The 19,255-nt window shown below is 40.8% G+C and overlaps 1 protein-coding gene across 2 annotated transcripts; it reads left to right on the top strand.

Annotated features, from left to right (window-relative positions):
* Positions 1-124: 124 nt before the first annotated feature.
* LOC139822162 (frizzled-4-like) lies at positions 125-13,529 on the top strand. Of its 2 annotated transcripts, XR_011734464.1 has the most exons (7): positions 125-482; positions 7,635-7,848; positions 8,168-8,355; positions 8,447-8,731; positions 9,489-9,693; positions 9,817-12,265; positions 12,312-13,529. XR_011734464.1 is itself a non-coding variant. In XM_071793766.1 (6 exons), the coding sequence occupies exons 1-6, from the start codon at positions 273-275 to the stop codon at positions 10,377-10,379; spliced, it is 1,665 nt and encodes a 554-aa protein (XP_071649867.1). In that variant the 5' UTR covers positions 125-272; the 3' UTR covers positions 10,380-13,529. The 2 variants fall into 2 exon arrangements, 1 of the variants encoding a protein (XP_071649867.1); XM_071793766.1 differs by having other exon boundaries at positions 9,817-13,529.
* The last annotated feature ends 5,726 nt before the right edge of the window (positions 13,530-19,255 follow it).

Below are 19,255 nucleotides of genomic sequence, written 5' to 3'. Positions count from 1 at the left end.
AAAAGTGAGAACTGGAGGGGGAAAGAACGCGCAGCCGAATGCCCGCGGAATTGCCCGATGATGTCCGCAGCTGCATCGCGCTGATCGCGCGAGCACGTCAGTGACGTCAGTCGCGTCAGTCGGTCGTCGACCATCGTCGTGGATGGGTGTACTTGTTGGGTTACCGCGTGTCGCGATCACGTGATCTCACGTCGCCGCGAGTGTGTACACGAATTACATATATGTATTACTACTTCCTATTCGTGCACTTGTACGCGGAAATAAAAATGTGAATGCCGTCGACGTTGAAAATGGTGCTGCGCATCGTGGTGCTCATCCTCACGGCGGTGTCGGCACGGGGATGGGGCATCAACCACGCGCAGCCTGGGACCGGTGCGAAATGCGAACGGCTGAACGTATCCTTCTGCCGGGGATTGCGTTACAATCTGACGGCGATGCCGAACTTCATGGGCCACGAGGATCAGTGGCAGGCGGAACGAGGGGTAACTTTAAATAACTTTAATTTAAAAAATGCCAAGCTCTTTCTCTCTTATGGCCAGTCTACAATCGTTAGTCGTTAGTCAGATGTCGGAAGAAATAGTTATAAGCGTATTGTGAGCAATCGAAGGCCTGTAATCGGTGATCGTAAGAGATGGCATTTGGCCAATCGCTTATGATTGCCGATTACAGACTTCCGATCGCCTTACGACACGTTTATGACTTTTTTCGACTCTCTTCCGACATCTTACTAACGACTAACGACTCATTGTAGACTGGCCATTTCGCTTTACATCAGGAGGATTAGGAAAACGTTCATCGTGAATGTTGAAAGATGTCCTTTGTAACGTCAAGAATGAGACTTGTTTTTTTTTTAATGTTATAAAGATATATTTTCTTAAAAAAAAAACTGGTTTTTATTTACAAGCTAGACATTCTAGAAAACTGACAAAATAACATATTTCAAATAATATGTCCGATATAACGGTAATCTAAGTAATAATTGCTAATATTGCAGTAATCTCTTGGCTAAAAGTACAGTTACATTAATTTCTTGATTGAAAATTACATGGAAGCTAATAGAAAATGCAATTTTCCTAAGAATGCGCAATTTGCAATTCTATCAAACTAATACATAAATGTTCAACATTTATAATGTTTAGTATTTATTTGTAATGTTTATTTTCGAAACAAACGCATTGAACCAAGAAGCAACGTTAATGGCCCTCAGGTGGGAGGCAGGTAGAAAGAAAAAGGGGGAGAAATTTTCATGGCAGCGTGCGTTAATAAGCGATCGAAGATCAAAGAACGCGCGTCCGGCTCTCATTAGTAGCGATAAGGCGAATCAAAGTCGCTGAACCGCGACGTTACGGGAGGGAACGAGAGAAGATCGGGGGGCGGGGGGAACGACGAGGGGAGAATACCGGTCTCTTTTTCTCCGAGCAGGATATACGGTTCTCTCTCCACGGGAGACATAATTAGAAGCCGTTTTCTCGTCCGCGCCCTGCGCGGATTGCTGAATCCCGCGATGGCACACGATATATTGACTTCCGGTCAAATTCCACTTTCGCGGAATGCCGCTATTTAATTAGCGGCAAAATGATGGAACCCATTCGCGCGTAATCGTCGCGTCGTCTCAAAGTGCTCGAGATCTTTTTATACCTTGCGAATTAATTTTGAACAAATTTATTTACAGTCAATTTATTTGCTAATCTATTTCTTGTAATTCAAAAATATATAACGTGATGGTATATTTACTTATTAAAGCATTAAAACAAAAATAATCTGATTTTGGCAGGTATATTAATTATGGTCGCCGAGAACAGATTTGGGCGTCGATAAAAAAAAAATTTATCGACCTGCTTCTCTCCCAGCAGAGGCACTGACTCCTTCGTCTCGAACCATTGACCTGCGCTAATCCGTACCCCGTACCGGGTTCCGTTTTTTATTTCGTAATTATGATAGCCGAGATATTTAATATTTATTCGAGTACTCGACCGGTTTGAGCATTCAAATACCTCTAATCGGAGATCTTACATGCGAATTTATTAAAATTGTTCGAATGAAAAGCAATTATTACATCCAGAAGTCTAACGGCGCATCTTTCTACGTCGGCGGGTGCGTATTTTCGACCAATAGTGGTTAGTATTTAGTATGAGAACGCACACCGTGTGTAGAGAGAGCGAAGGAGTCGCACTTACGCGCGGTTACTCGCACGTGTGTGTATAATCGAGTGCATTAATGTTGCCCGATGCGCTTTAAACCCGCTATCTCGCACAACGCGTTGAAAACGGGGGATTACAAATTGCAGTTTCGCATTCTACCAATCAAGCAACTTTAATCTTAAGTGCGCTTTGCTCCGATTGGTCCAAGTCCAATCTGGAACTCGCAATTACCCTCGATCTCCAATCCGATTGATCTACATTCAAATTTATCTAATTTTATCTAATTTTAAACAATTCACTTTTCCATAATTAATTGATCGGTTTAAATTACTTCACGCTCGCAAGGATCGGGGAGAATAGATGAATCGCGTGTCGTGAGTCGTGAGGTATCCTTGGAAGCGCGGACGCGCACCGTACCATTAATGCACCCGATTGTACACGCCGCTACATGCACATATACACACGACGCGAGGAGTGAGAGGTATTTATAGCCGAGGGTTCACTCTCGCTCGCTCAGTTTTATTATCGTAATAACGTTAAGGCGGCATCCTTTGAAGCCGCCTGAAGCGAGATAGCCCTGACGAGCAAAACTGCGTATTTTTGTAGCAGCTGCGTTCCTCGTGCGCGCGCGCGCGCGCACGTGTGCGTGGACTATGGAGGCGTGTGCGTGCGTGTATGGGAAACATCGTCGGCGGATGCGGATTTGATATGCGCTTTTCACGCGATGGGCCGGGGGAATGACGATGACGTTGGATCGTGCGAAGGGAGCTCGGAGAAAAATCCTAAGCTTTTTTTTTTTTTGTAGATTAGCTATATGCGCCGTAGACTTGAAGTTGCGAAAATATTTGAAATGGACAATACCCTTTGATAAATTAATAATAAATAAAAGGTATCGGATCTTATATATATATATATATATAAGTGGACCTTTTAACAGAATTTAGATCGGTTGGAAACTTGGGAGAGATGCTAAAAGAATTGAGAGAAAAAAAGATTCTCTTTAGCTTATAAAAATATATTTGTTGTTCAATCTATTTTATTTTTTAATTCAAAATCTAAAGAGAAACTAGAAATTTGAGAAATTTTATAGCTTTAAATAGTACAATATAATTTTAATATTATTACATATAAGATCCTTTTTCTTCGCCAGTGAGTAATAAAATGAACAAAATCCTTTACTTCGACCGCACCTTGTGCTTATTAAATAAAGATTACCAGTTCGGTCGAAGTAAAGGATTTTGTTCATTTTAATATTATTGTAATTCAATTACATTGCAATATAAAGTGTACGTGTCACGCTACAATGTAATTGACAACTCCCGAGGGATCAAGCGTGCGTTGTAAGAAACTTTGCAGTTATTTTACCATTAATCTAACGTACAATTACGCTCAATCACGATACTAATCTTATGTATAATTATCTACAATTGCCGTTGCGCGAGGCGCTTAAGTTACAATCCAGTTTGCATTTGTAATCGAACGCGTCTGTAACTTAATATAGATGCGACCTGGCGCAGCGCAGCTGCAATTACACGCGATTGCGTTTTAATGCCTTTTACGACTTAATGCGGGCATAATGTAATACGTATGATTACATGCATCTTTACCAATTACTCGCGATTACGACCGATACGTACCTGCAATTTTTTCTTTTTTTTTTTACAAAGGCGCGCGAATAAAAAATGACCGCTTGGACGAACCCATTCAAACACCCGAATCAAAATGCATGATAAACCATGATAAACGTACATACCTCCGACTTGCCGCTATCATTCAAGATTATATTTTTAACTAAATATGTATATTGAATTTCATTCGATTAGTTAAATTATGGTTTCGTTAGATTACTGATTAGAGTTAGAGTTTTCTAGCTCTAACTTACGAGAGCTGAAATTCTCGGTAACGTTTATATCTACGCTTTATTCCTTCCGCTCACGATTGCCCTTCGTAGGATTTCTCTCGGATTATCGTCGCCGCGGAGCATGTCGGAGTTAATGTTTGTCTCATAAATGGTATTGACAAGTCTTCGAGATAAACCGCCGCGCCGCGCGGCTGGTCATCCTAGAGCATGCACGGAGCTCAAAGAGCGCCGCTATCATTCTCCGCTTCCATCCCACCGTTCACCTCGCCCTTCTTATCTTCTCTCTTTCTCTCTCTTTCTCCCCCCGTTCTCCACCGCGTCGTCGACGAGTCCTACTCTCGCGGGCTTGGTATCCGCCGGTGATACCATTAAACGCACACGTGTGTTAAGTCGTCACGAGCGTATATACACACTGGCGATCGTAAAAGAGCCGTTCCATGATTCTTCGAATCGTTATCTTGGAATCGCCGAAGCTCGTGGTGGCTCTTTCAAAAACTCCGTCCGCACATCTCTGTTCCTCCGGTTCCTCGAGTGGAGTGTCAGAATCGTTTCAGCCAGTTATAAGTCGTATCGAGTTTCACACCCCGGTGAAGTTGGCTGTTTTTCTAAAATTAAAAAGAAATTTCTGAAGCTTTGGTCTTTGGACGTTCTCCAAATAATTTTGGAGTTAAGCGGCTTCAGAAAGAGCTCTATCGTTTAAAACGGTGAAAACGCCAGGAAATTTATTTCATTTAAAAGACGTAGCTTTTTTAGAGTTCTAAAATTTTAGATAGTTCTCTCTTTCCCTCTCTCTCTCTCTCTCTCTCTCTCTCTCTCTCTCTCTCTCTCTCTCTCTCTCTCTCTCTCTCTCTACAGTTCGACATAAATCTTTCGAGAAAATTTTTTTTCCAAAATACCTCCAGAAATTAATTTCTCAAAATGACAGTCTCGTTCTAAAATAGCTTTTGAAACCACTTGGAAACTACAGATCTCTTCGGCCATCATCCAGAACTCGATTTCTTTTTTTAATTAAAAAAAAAAGGGAAGTTATAACTTCACAGAAACTCAAGTTCTAGGAACCTGCAATTATTTACGATCGAAATGTGAATTTTTGATCGCAATTTCACCTGCGTCTCTTCAGGCTTCATATGATATTTCGGGATCCAGGCAAGCAATCACGAAATTGTCTATGATTCGAATCGGAAATCGACGAGATTCGAAATTCCCAAAACTCTAAAATCAGTGTGTGCGTAATCGTTCCTTCGAACCAGCCAATCAACATGTGGTCGGGACAATTACAGAGGGATTAGCTCTCGAACACGGACGGCGGGGGTTTCGCAGGCTGATGACTTCCCCAAGCTCGATGAATGATCCTAAGAAAGGCGCCACCGCCAATCACGTGCCGTCGTTCCCGGAAGGCGGCAAATTGCAGGGCATATGCTTGGTCATCTTCTTCGTTCTGCCTGGATATTCCGAAGATCCACGGTGAAAAATAGAAAAGATCGAAAATAGAAAAATCACTGCCTTAAAATTAAAAAAACAAAAAAATAAATATTCGAATAAACGTTTGAAAACAATCGAAGACACTGAAGACACGCGATTCTCCAGTATCTAGGCTTAAAAACTTCACGAATCTGTTCTTTTCAAACGACCGTACAATACACGTTCTACATTTTCGATAATCCTCAAATTTTCTTATTTCAAAATCGTACGATTCATAATATCGAGAGATTTCACGTTTTCTACAGTTCGCAGCTGCGGAAGCGACGGTAGTTTATTTTCCACGCGAATAATGGGCAGCATAGAAAAACTTAATCTAGCCTCCGAAAGCGATCGCACCCTTTCGCAAAAAGCATCCCTCCCTCCCCCCGCGGCCCCCGCCCTCGAATTCGACATCGCGTCCCGGCGATTTATGCGTCACGTCGCATAAATATACATGCTGCCTCACAAAGGGTCTCACAGCGACTCGATCAAGGCAGAGAACAGAACGAGCGAGCCGCGTAAGGACAAAAGCGGGGAAGGAAAAGGAGCGGACCGCAATAAGAAGTAAGTCGGTCCCGCGTCCACCCGTCCGTCCGTCCGTCCGTCCATCCGTCCGTTCGTCCGTTTGTTCGTTTCTTCTATCCGCGAGTTGTCTGTCAAGTCGCTTCGGAAATGTTCCAAAGGGACTCTCGAGTATATACGGGAGCGGGCGAGAGATGGTGGAAAGGGGGGTGGGATGCGCCTTTTCCTACTCCGTCTTTTTCTGGTCATTCCCGGAGGAGAAGAATGCGAAATAATGAACGAACCGGTCCGCTCAGATTTCTTCTTCGTCGGCGTCGCCCCTCCCCCTTTCGCTCCTCCGGGCTCTCGAGATAACCGAGAGGCGAGATCTGAGAGATTACCGAAAAGAATAACCGATTACGCCTATTGGGAGTAACGTAGTTTCGATTGTTTCGATTTTCAGTCCCCGAATATAAAAAAAAATCGAGACTTATCGCGTCTCTATATTGTTCAAGTATGTTTACTCGCATGCAGGGAATATGGAGAAAGAGGCACTTTTATTGGTTGTAACTGCGAAAACCTCAATCGTCCTCCTTTCTTCAAAATCATTCTTATTTCATATCTCAATTACGAATACTCGAAAAAAGATTTTTCTAATTTTATTATTTCGAATCTTGAGTTTCCAAGATATTCAAAATATTAAAAATATTCAAGATACTCAAGATATTCAAATTATTTTCGTTCTTTTGTAACAAATGCGGATTTTAATAAAACTAAAATTAGTTAATTAGTTTCTTTACGTTTCGTTAATGCCCCCATAGGGGAATTGAGATCATGACTTCTTTGCTATATCGATTACCAATGCACGTCCGTCGCGCGTGAGAAGTGAAAACGATCGCGCACGATCTCTGGACGGAAGGTCTCTCTCTTTCTCTCCCTCCCTCCCTCCCTCTCACCCTTCTCTCTTTCTTTCTCTCTTTTTCTTTCTCTCTCTTTCTTCCTGCTCTCTTTCTTCCTGCTCTCAGCTGGTCTACCTTGATCGGTGAGAAGAGAACCCGAAGAAAGAGAGAGAGAGGAGCGCGATGCAGGGCGAGATGGAGGGCTCTGTCGTTACGGGTTACCACGTAATTTCATGAGGCTATAATTTGGGGGAGCGCCGTGGAGGAGAAGAGCATCGGGCTCCGCTCGTAATGGGCGAATCTAGAGGGGGAGGGAAAAGGGCAGGAGGTAGAGAGGAGCACGGTCTCGGTGGGCCCCAGCGACGGCGCGAGGGGTCCATCGGGATTGAGGCGGGAAGAATGGGCGGGATAATTACCCCTGATGCCCACCGCTCGTTATATTTCATGGAAGCGAGGCGTCTCCTCCGCCTGCTTAGGTGCATTACCCTCTCGCTCTCGCATCTCCGTCGGGGGGGGGGCTTTGCTCCGCGTTTAGAGGACGAAAGAGCGTATTATAGAAGTTTATCTCAAATGTTAAAACGTCACGTAAAGGAAAATAGAGTGCAATATGCCCGAGACCCGTCGTTCGCATATGTCCCTTTCGTCGGATATTTCGCCGTAAATTAAGACAGGGGGACTGGTCGAGTCACACACGTTTCAGGAAGACAAAATTACGCGACGAAATTTACGCGCTTTCTCGTCATCTGGTTCTAATAGCACGTGTATTTGCAGCTGACGACCTTCATGCCACTGGTCCACTACAACTGTTCGAGACATCTCAGGCTCTTCTTGTGCGCCGTCTTCGCCCCGGTCTGCTCGGAACATGTGGCCATACCGGCCTGCAAGTCTCTCTGCCTCTCCGTAAGAAGAGACTGCGAGCCGGCCTTAACCAGCCTCACGCTACCGTGGCCGCACATGCTGGATTGCAATCGCTTCCTCGATCGCGGTAAGCACTCGCTCACCTTCGATCAATCTTTTATTGTAATATATGTATTTTCGATAAACTTATTATGTATGAAAGCAAAGAGTCATCATTTAAGCAAATTGCTCAAATTTGCTTAAATTTTGAACAGCAAAAACTAAAAAGAAAAAGTCTAAGATACATCTGCATTTTTAATTATTCGTATAAAAAGTACTTTTTCAAAAATATCGCTGAACAATTGGGAATCCTAACACATTTAAATCATACAATATTAAGTGTAATGTTTGGTGATTGAAGTATATGTGTGTGTTAAAATAGTCTGAACTCTTTCTCTCTTTTGCAGGAAACACATTGTGCGTGCAGCCACCGGACGAAACGTTGGACGATACTAGTTCACCGATACTGCCAACCGTTCAGCAGCAGTGGCCGGCGATCCACGAACGACCGCCGCAAATCTCCACGCGAATACAACAGCAACAGCAACATCATCAATGTCCACCGCATTTTGTGCAGATACCCGATATGGAAATGGTTAGAATAAACGGAACGAGCGGAAAAAAGCCAAAATCATATTCATATGTATATATTCTTTCTTAACATTTCTCTTAACATTTTGCTTCAGATTTCTTGCGCACCGCGTTGCGGTACCGACGCGTATTACCGCGCGGAAGACAAAAAATTCGCCGAGCGTTGGATGACCGGGTGGGCATGGCTGTGCTTCCTGTCGACGCTCTTCACCCTGCTGACCTTCTGGGTCGATCCGTCCAGATTTCGTTACCCCGAAAGGCCGATAGTCTTTCTGGCGCTCTGCTACAATCTCCTCTCCGTGGCTTACATCGTGCGTGGTGCGGTTGGCGCTGAAAATCTCAGCTGCGTCAGTCAGCTCGATGGGCCGAGTTACGTTCCAGTAAGTAAACAGATTTCTTCCAGTAAATAATGAAATCTATAACTTATAGTTCATGTTGGTTGTTGGCTGAAAAAGACCTGACTAGAAGTCGAGAAACTAGTTCCAGTACGACGATTCAAATAAGAAAGACATTTGCGATATAGAGAAGAAATATAATCCCAGATAGTAAAATTTATTCAAAACCGGTTTTATTAGCAAAACCAGCAGAAATGTAACAAAATCTATTAGCAGACCCTGATGGCAAATCGATTGCAGAAACTATTGAAATAATATTCCATAATGTTTTATTCTAAATAATGTTTTATTCTAAATAATATTTTATTCCAAATAATGTTTCTTTCCAAGTTATATGAAATAGCAGATTTTGCTTGATTTGTATTCGCAACCTGCTGTCATGTCGGCAGACTTTGCTGACAGAATACGAACTTAATGTTGACGCAGCTGATGTCAATCTACTGCAATAATATTCTGCTCGAGATTCTGTTTGCTATTAGCACATCGCTAAGACTTTATCTGCAAGTTTATATTGGCCTCAATTTAAGTTGTTACGATATCTTTACTATACTGTTATTTCCTTCTGTCTTGGATTTTTTCGCGTTTATTCATCTAACAAAGCGACGTAGACCAAAAATGTCCTTATAAATTTTGTTACATTTTACTAAAATTATTTGTTTTGTTAAAAAAATCGACACCGAAAAAATAGTGACGACTTTGCCCCGGTCTCCCCTAATATGTAATGTCGATTATTTATAAACAGGTCCGCGATGCTTTGAAGAGCGTTCCCTGTACAATTTGGTGGCTAATCAGGTACTATCTGGGACTAGCCAGCAACACGTGGTGGGCGGTGCTGTGCGGTTGCTGGCTGCTGAGCGCCAGGAACGAGTGGAGCAGCGAAGCTCTTCACAACATCGCATCCTATCTTCATGCGGCCGCGTGGATTCTTCCAATATTTTTCACAGGAGGTAACTTATAGATCTAAAATCTATTTAATTATATAATATCAACGTTCAATTCGCTTTTTAATTGCGACATTTTTTTATTTGTATTTATATATTCTTTTCTTATCGATTTCTTTTAATTTACAGGAAGTCTGTTGTCGCGCAACGTGGTGGCAGACGAGCTGACCGGCCTATGTCAGATCTCCGACGAGTCAGCGCTGTGGCTGGAAGTGCTGCCGCACGCCGTGCTGCTGTTGCTGGGCTGCGTGTTTGGTAGCGTTGCTGGAAGCGCGCTGGTACGCGTGCGAAGGGCTGTGCGCTGCGCCGGTCGCAGCGCGACGAAACTGGAGCGCTTGATGACGCGGCTGGGTATCTTCGCGCTATTGTACGCGTTGCCGGCGCTGGGCGGCCTCGCCTGCGTGCTGCACGAGGCCTCGGTGAGGCCGCGATGGCGAAAGCTGGCGTTGCTGGCCGCGCTGGACTGCCGCTCGGCGCAGAATTGCGCTCCTGGCCCGGTATACCGTGCCGCCGGCCTCGAAGTTGCCCTTCTCAGGCTCTTTCTGTCCCTCGTGGTCGGCGTCACCTCCGGCATGTGGGTATGGTCCGGCAAAACCTGCCGCGCCTGGAGCAGACTCCTCGCCGCGCCCAGCAAACCCGCCAGGATACAAAGTCCTTTCCAGGGCTTCAAGCAGGACGACAACATCGCTTGACGATCTTAGATTTATTCTAACAATGCGATACTTAAAAGACGTTGAAATTAATTTTGCGGATGTGCTTTAAGTATTTTGAGATGTTTCCACGATATTGGGATATCTTTTTTGAAAGAGATTAGTTAGAACGGTAATGCATATTGTGATTTTTTTTATTTATCTATCGGATCATATTAAGGCTCCTGGTCCCGTATGTTTAGGCTTTGTTTTATAGCTGTTTGTTTATTGTCGAGGGAAAAGGGTAGTTTTCGGCCAATTTTGGAAGTGTTCTGAAACGATCTATAGTGATGTTTTATTGAAATGTCTTTTTATTTGAAAATGGCATGCACAACAAAATTGGGTGTTTTCCTCGCTTCGATAGTAAAAATCCAATATGGCCGCGGTGACTACCCAGGAACCTTAATGCGTGGAGTAAATAAGTGCTACGAACGATTGCGCTTTGTATATATATGTTGTATATATTGTAAAAATAATGTATGTCTGCGCTTAGTGTGTATTTTAACCTTCGATTAATTAAAGTAGACTTATTAAACTCTAATTCTAATAACAGCGAAAGCGTATTTCGATGGATACAACTTTAATAAACACCAGTCATTATTTTTATATATATTATTCTTATCTTCAAGCTAATTCAGCATTGTCTCATAACTAATCTAATTTTTAATATAAACATAACTTTATTTCAATATTATATTTGCTCAAAACTATATCGAAGTAATAAGAATATAATTTTACTTGAACCGACACAAACTAATTCTTACTACCATCTATACCATAAAATCTTTCTTGAACATCGTAAATTCTAAAATAATGGAGATATGTATAATTTAGTAAAGGTAAGTCATTTAAAATCAGAATTCTGAGAAAAAAAATTATCAAAATGAAATTAAAAAAACATGAGGAATTGCAGGGGGTTTGAAAAATTATATAAATCCAGTAGGAAAAATAATATATCCTTTTTCAAAGTTTATTTTTACACTTAAAATCTTACATAAAATTTACATTAATCCAACAAGTAGTAATACAGATTAATTAATTATACTATTTATTAATATAAATTAATTAGATTGTATAATTACTCATTGTTTAACATTTTTTAAAGCAGCTCTGAAATAAAATATTGCAGATTATTAGTTCCTATTCTCAAAATATTTATGTGTATTATATATAATATCAACAAAATATAAATATATTCCCAAAGTTTGATTTAATTTTGTATTCCGCTGTAGTACATATGTATACATATATAAAATATGAAATATTTAAAAAGAGAGAATAACATTAAATTAATATGAAAAAATCACAAGTTTCACAAATTAAAAGATTAACATTATCTAAAGAGATCAAAATTTTTCTATTGCTCATTATATGATTATATAAATCCCACGATGCTGAAGACGCTAAAAATTAATTTATGAGTAAAAATATTTGAGTTAATCAATTCATCTAAATTATTAAGTAATTCATTTATTAATTCATCAAGTAAAAAATATTTAATCTATACATGCTTAGAATTGTGTAATAGAAATCTTGTGCTGTTAATAATCAAAACCTTGATGATAAAGGTTTAGATTTTGCTGAGTTAAGTTTAAATCCAATAATATTGAGAATTCAATTTCTTAATGACAAAGATTTAATTTCTATGATATTAAGATCAAGGTACCAGAATTTTGTAATGATAAAAATTCAAAATGTTATTAAAACTCCACGTCTTACGATGTTGAAACTCCAATTCCTACAATATTGCGAAGTTTAGGTCCCACGATGCTAAGGTTCCACGTTCCACGATGTTGAGGTTTCAGGTCCCGCTTTGCCGAGGTTCCAGATCCCACGATGCTGAGTTCCAGGTCCCGCGATGCCGAAGTTCCAAGTCCCGCGATCTCGAGGTTCAAAGTCCCGCGATGCCGAGGTTCCAGATCCGGCGATGTCGAGGTTCCAGGTTCCAGGTTCCACAATGTCGAGGTTTCAAGTCCCGCGATGTCGAAGTTCCAAGTCCCGCGATGCCGAGATTTCAAGTCCCGCGATGCCCAGGTTCCAGGTCCCACGATGTCGAGACTCCAAGTTCCACGATGTAAAATATTCCAACAATGTAAAATTTTAGATTCCATAATGTCGAAGTTCTAGATCCCACGATGTCGAGGTAATATCGAAGCTTCAGATCGTATGATGTCAAAGTTGTCATGAAGTTCTTTACATTGTCGAATTTCAGTTCAGTTTTGCAAATTCTATAAATGTTGAAGATTTAAATCTTTTAATGTTCAAAATTCATATCTTAAAAAGTTATAATTGAAAGTTTACACTTGTTTTAAATTCCGTGAAGAACTTAGACTTTATAATACTGAAGATACCAATTCCATAATAATGCAAATTTAAATTCTGCGATAGTAAAAAAAGTTTCCGATATTAAAGTTTCGAATATCGATTTAGAATAAAATTTTATAATTATAGTAGCAAATTCAATATTTTGAGTTGGAAAATTGATGTCGATTTATGATTTATGATTTCAACAAAAGTTCATACAATGCTAAGATTCTCATGAATTCTATGTTCGAATATCATGATTCTATTCTGTAACAAAGCGATATTTTCTTGTGACAAAATATGTGATGGTGATGAAATATTGAGATGATTTTCGTTTATGATTCACGACTTGATGAAATCGACCAATAACGATTTTGATCTTCCATGATGAAATCCTAAAATAATCTTCTGCAGCGACGAAATCTCGCGATGATCTCCCATGATAAAGTCCTATAATAAGTCCTCTTGCGACGGAATCCCACGATGATCTGCGACGAAATCCTCTTCTGCGGCGAAGTCCCGCGATGATCCTCTTCTGCGACGAAGTCCCACGATGATCCTCTTCTGCGACGAAGTCCCACGATAATCCTCTTCTGCGAAGGAGTCCCGCGATTATCCTTTTCTGCGGAGTCCCATGACAATTCTCTTTTGCGACAGAATTTTGTGATAATCTTCTTCTGCAACAGTCCCAATGATCCTCTTCTGCGACGGAGTCCCGCGATGATCCTCTTCTGCGACGAAAGCCCGCGATAATCCTCTTCTTCGACGAAGTTCCGTGATGATTCTATTCTACGATGAAGTCCCGCGATGATCCTCTTCTGCGACGGAGTCCCGTAATTATCCTTTTCTGCAACGTAGTCTCACAATGATCCTCTTCTGCGACGGAATCCCGTAATTATCCTTTTCTGCAACGAAGTCTCACAATGATCCTCTTCTGCGACGAAGTCCCGCGATGATCCTTTTCTATAATAAAAAGCCCCACGATAATCCTCTTCTACGACGAAGTTCCACGATAATCCTCTTCTGCGATGAAGTCCCACGATGATCCCCTTTTTCGATGAAGTCGCGCAATGACATTTTGCAATAATTCTCTTCTGCAACGAAGTTCCGCGATGATTCTCTTCTGCGATGAAGACCCATGATGATCCTCTTTTCCGACGAAATCCCGTGATGAATGTGATGATCCTCTTCTGCGATGAAGGTCCACGATGATCCTCTTCTTCGACGAAGTCCCGCGATGATCCTCTTCTGCGACGAAGTCCCACAATGATCCTCTTTTTCGATGAAGTCCCGCGATGACATTTTGCAATAATCCTCTTCTCCGACGAAGTCCCGTGATGATCCTCTTCGATCCTCTTTTTCGATGAAGTCCCGCGATGACATTTTGCAATAATCCTCTTCTCCGACGAAGTCCCGTGATGATCCTCTTCTACGATGAAGTCCCACGATGATTCTCTTTTTCGACGAAGTCCCGCGATAAAATTTTGCAATAATGCTCTTCTGCGACGAAGTTCCGCGATAATTCTCTTCTGTGATGAAAGCCCACGATAGTCCTCTTTTCCGACGAAGTCCCGTGATGATCCTTTCTGCGATGAAGTCCCACGAAGATTCTCTTTTTCGACGAAGTCCCGCGATAAAATTTTGCCATAATCCTCTTCTGCGATAAAGGCCCACGATGATCCTCTTTTTCGACGAAGTCCCGCGATGATCCTCTTCTGCGATGAAATCCCACGATGATTTTTTTACGAGATTTACAATATTTTGTAAACAACGAAATTCTTTGATAATTTCATCTTATGATATAGTCCCGCGACGATTTTCAATGAAATCCAATGTTGAGAACTCTTTCTTATGATGATTGCATGACGTTCCTCTTCTACGATAGAGAGTCTCGCGATAGTATTTTTCACGCTTTTTTTTGCAACAATGATTTTCTTTAGTAACAAAATTGCATAATTTTTTATACTGATTTCTGTAAGTAATAAAATCCCACGATTTGTTTCTATAGGAAGATTTCATGATGATCTTTTACAACAAAGTCTAACGATCTTCTACGATGGTCTTGTGATGGTCTTCAACGATGGTCTTCAACAATGTAGTTAGCGAGTGATTTTTCACGGATGTACAGCATTTGAAGAAATAAAACTGCAAACGAAACAAACATTTTTTATAATTTCTTTTACACAAAAAGACAAATTTGAATATTTAGATATAATCATATTTAATATAAATAAAATCGCTTACTTTTTTTAGGAGAATGGGTATGCCGTTTTTCTGGAACTCTGCTCATTTCGCGCCAGCTGTTGAAAAACCCAATCCCTTGCAAGTCCTACGATTCTATTTTCCATCGGAAATCCTCTTTTGTGATGAAATCCTAGTTGACGAAGAATCTCGCTGATCTAATGGGCGGTGAGTCACATATAACGCGAATTCTTGTGTGTCCAGATGAGGAAAACCTTTAAGATCTCGAAGGCAGCCAACGACAAGAGAAATCGAGGACCAAACTCGCAAGCTCGCGCAGTCGAGCAAGTGTTTGGAGAGCCAGCGCCGAATTCGAAGGCGGACGATAAATCACGACATGGTTGACCATCTTTGGTACCTCTCTAAAACACTCCGTTAGTAGGAAAAGTTTTAGAGACGGATAACTCACACGTCCAAGGTGCCCCTTTGGTCTCGACGACTGCAACGGAATCTCAGGAGCGAGAAGAAAAGTGGGATCGAGCCTTTTCGGGATATCAAGAGAAATACAAGGCTGTTCATGATGACGCAGGAACGTAAGTGCAAGTCGTTTTGTTCACGTTTGTACTGTTGCTCTGTTCAACTCCATTTTTAAAACGCGACTACTTTATAGACAGGCACCTCACACTCTCTTCCAATATTCTTAAATATACATTTATAAAATATGGAAAAAAGAAAAACACATGAATATACCTCATTAAAACCAGTTAAGATATATACGAGTCCATTTAGATCCAAATATACTAAATGCAAATATAACGAATGTACTAGTAGGATAGAATTGGAATCAATCTGAATTTCGATATATCTAGTTAACGACTTGATCTAATTCAATAATCCAGTCTATAAACTTGCATTAAAAGAAAATTGACATGAAATTAGTTTTCACTTCAAATCTTCAATTAACTGTAAATGTTAAATCATTCTAATTAATCTCACAATGAGATCTAGCAGTTCTTTAAGAAAGCCGATACTAATGCTAATCTTTCAACGTTCAATAATTAAGCAATCGCTTAAAAAAAGCCAACGCTAATTTTTCGATAATCAAGCATTAAAAAAGCACGACGGCAAAAGGTTCTTTTCTGGAAACCGTTACCTGACTGAAATTCTGCAGCTGTTGCTTACCTCTATCACTGCTCTATTCCGTTTTTCTTAACAAACTATTATATTTCATCGAGCCATGCTATCGTCTTCCTTTTAATTATACCATGAATTATCTCATCTTCTTTCTAATTAACTCTATTAAAGCCCAAAATCTGCATTTTCGGTCCACACGAGTCCACGTAACTTATGCCAAACTTTCGAATTTGCATCTTCTTCGAAAAAATTGTATTTTTCAACATCGTCCTCTGTTGCAAAACCTAAAGCCATCCCTTGAAGAGACCAAGTCCTTGTTGAAAGATACAATAAGACATTTTTGGCGATACAGCTTGCCAGGAACTTTCCACCGAGGAACTTTGATACTTTGCACAATCTCCTCTCTTCACAACTAGTATATCAATTTTCATATATTTCCTTGCTCCCTTAGGAATATGGTGATACGTAATATGGTAATACGTCACATTGCGAACCATTGCCTTCAACCATCAAACCATCCTACATCCGTGACTAGAATACATTTTGAGTGTAACGACCGTCGTGATTTAAATGACTGCTTTCTGTGAAAAAACAAAATGATATTTGACCCTTCCCCCCCCCCATGAGCGGTATTTTGCCACCCACATTATACATCTTCCAGATGTCCTAAAAAATGACCGTAAAGACCTACATATTGACAATCATAATATAATTAATGAAATATTGTATACCTTTCTTTCTCTTCTAAGAACTTTTAAAATCAATATCTTCATAAACAATGCGATAGTCTTTTCCTCTCTCTTTTCGAGTTAGAACATTTCAAATTAATTATTTGTTATTCAGTTTTCGTGAAGTACCCTTATTTCTTTTTATATATTGCTCCATATTGGACAAATAGGCTGTCGCGATTTCTTCTACAAAATAAAAATTTCGGAGATACACGCACATCGCGACAAGAGAATTTCGTTCTAACTAATGAAAATGAAGTGAAAAGGAAATCTCCAAAACTGTCTTCGGATTCTTGGACTTCTAGATGTCTACAGATCCTCGAATGTGTCTTCCAAGTATGTCTCAAATTCTTAAATTGTGGAATTATTGAAGCTTTATATCCTTAGCTCTTTACGTTGATTGAATGCTTAAACTCCATATCCTTATCCTTAAACTTAATTCATCCCGAGATTTTCAAATTCGCAGCTCCGTGGGCTCGGCGTGTCCTTGCAGAAGTGTTTCGTGCGGAAGTGAAATTACATCTCGCCAAACTAACTGAAGTATGGGACATCAGCGTATCGTCACATCATGTGATATCAGCAATTATATCTAGTAATCTTGTGCCACCTCCAAATACCCTCCAAGCGCATTCTTCTTCATCGCCATTGTGCAAAGCAGCATCTTCCTATGACTCATAAGAACATTGTTTTGCCCCCGTCCCCCCCCCTTCTAACATTTGCATACGCGAGGTACGAGATACGAGGTACAAGATACAAGGATCAACGATGATCCTTCGTCTCTCGTTACCTTTATCGTTCTCAAGGAACACGCAAGTCCAGCGGTATCTTCCGATGATCACCGAGCAACGTATCGTCCTACAGGTTGTCGAATTAGATGTGCAGATAGTGACACGCCGGGGCCATTTTTCTAATCTATGAAAGGTTTAGATCTAGTTCTGCCGCCCTGCTGTGTGAAACACAAAAAGAGAAACCGAGCAAAGAAAAATGCAACAACACATAGATATATTATGATTATGATATAAGGAACGATAGCTAGTTACGCTAGCAATCACTCTCATTCTCATTTTCTCTCTTTCAAGCCGTCCATCAAACCAAACCTCCACCTGGATGGTCACGTTCAATAAACTGCATTTTACACGGGTACGCCGCGGGTACGATCTCGAGCAATTTAAACCACATTCCTCACGGTCTGCCAGTCGAACGGGACGAGGGATCTTCCAAACGCACGCAGCTTTCTGTCAATCAAAAAGTTTGTCTCACATGGCACCCCTCCCCCCCTCCTACTTTCTCATATCTCTCTTCATCTCCATAAAGAAAATTCTAATGTAAGATTATGTTATCGAAAGAAGAATTGAAAATTTTGTTACCATACAAACGCCTCATACCGAACTGGAATCGTCATCTCAGTTTACCACGTAGTACACCGATAATTACCGGATAACCAGTTTAAAAATCAAAATATATACATTTCCAGGCTATTTTTTTACCGGATCAATAGAAAGTTCCGCTCAATTGGTATTGATTTACTCTTGCTATTTGTGATATGTGTATCCTTATCATACTTATATATAATAATATCCTTCTTTTTCCTTTGTGCGTTTATGTACGATTTTTCCCTCTTCATATGTGAAATCATTTCCCTCGATTCATTTCTGGTATAGACTTAAATCCTTAGAGTGGCAGGCTAAGACCGGGATTTCGGAATCCATAAAAATACCCTTTTTAAATTTTTGAATTCCCTAGACTTCAATTCCGAAAGCTTTGGATGGTCAAGATTCTTGGACGTACGCAGGACGATTTCTCCGAGTTCCAGGATACTCGCTCTCCAAGCTCTCTTGAATTCTCGAATCTTCGAATTTTTTACAATGGACATTAATATTGCGATATTGCGTTTGAAAGATTAAGATGCATATCGTCTATTAAAAATTGAATAAAGTTCAATCCCTAAGTTGAGATCAATGTTACCGAGAGTCGAGATAAACCTAACGCTTCCACTTCTCAATATAAAACGTATACTCTTGCGCGTATACTCTCTTTACATCGACAATTTTTCGCATCCTTCGCTTGCGAAGTCCCCGGTATCTCCCGAACGCCTCTTACACGCTTCGAATATCTAAAACACACGCGTCAACGTCCTATCCTGGTCGTGGGTCTCGGCACGGTCGAAGGCAGGTTGAACGCAGATCTATGGACACATTATTATGGCAACGCCGAACAAGCGTATAGGTGACATCTTTTACATCAAACAAGAGAAATATTTCGGTAACTCAAATAGGTTATTCGCATGCTTGCATGACGAGTTACCTTACTTGAAGTATACCTGCAACCTGTAGGGTAAACGGGTGCAACTCCGCATCATTATCCTACATTACTCAATGAGAATGTAACTTGTTCTGGACCTGAGAGAATGACCGATTCGGGAGAGTGACGGTTCACCGTATGAAAGCCATGTTTTCTCATCGTCGTGGGTTATCACGAGCTCGGTATCACGACGATTCGTGCAGAGGATAATTTTGCTTGTGCGCCGATTCA

The sequence above is a fragment of the Temnothorax longispinosus genome, chromosome 11 (assembly GCF_030848805.1).
Source record: "Temnothorax longispinosus isolate EJ_2023e chromosome 11, Tlon_JGU_v1, whole genome shotgun sequence".
Taxonomy (NCBI): domain Eukaryota; kingdom Metazoa; phylum Arthropoda; class Insecta; order Hymenoptera; family Formicidae; genus Temnothorax; species Temnothorax longispinosus.
The sequence above is the reverse complement of the archived record's forward strand: the minus strand, read 5'-3'. Positions and strand labels throughout refer to the sequence as shown.

Bases quoted from the DNA above. Each gene is read 5' to 3' on its own strand.
- LOC139822162 (XM_071793766.1), top strand. From the start codon at position 273: ATGCCGTCGACGTTGAAAATGGTGCTGCGCATCGTGGTGCTCATCCTC. The intron at 8,356-8,446 runs GTTAGAATAAAC...ATTTTGCTTCAG, and splicing joins AGATACCCGATATGGAAATG to ATTTCTTGCGCACCGCGTTG. The intron at 9,694-9,816 runs GTAACTTATAGA...TTTAATTTACAG, and splicing joins TCCAATATTTTTCACAGGAG to GAAGTCTGTTGTCGCGCAAC.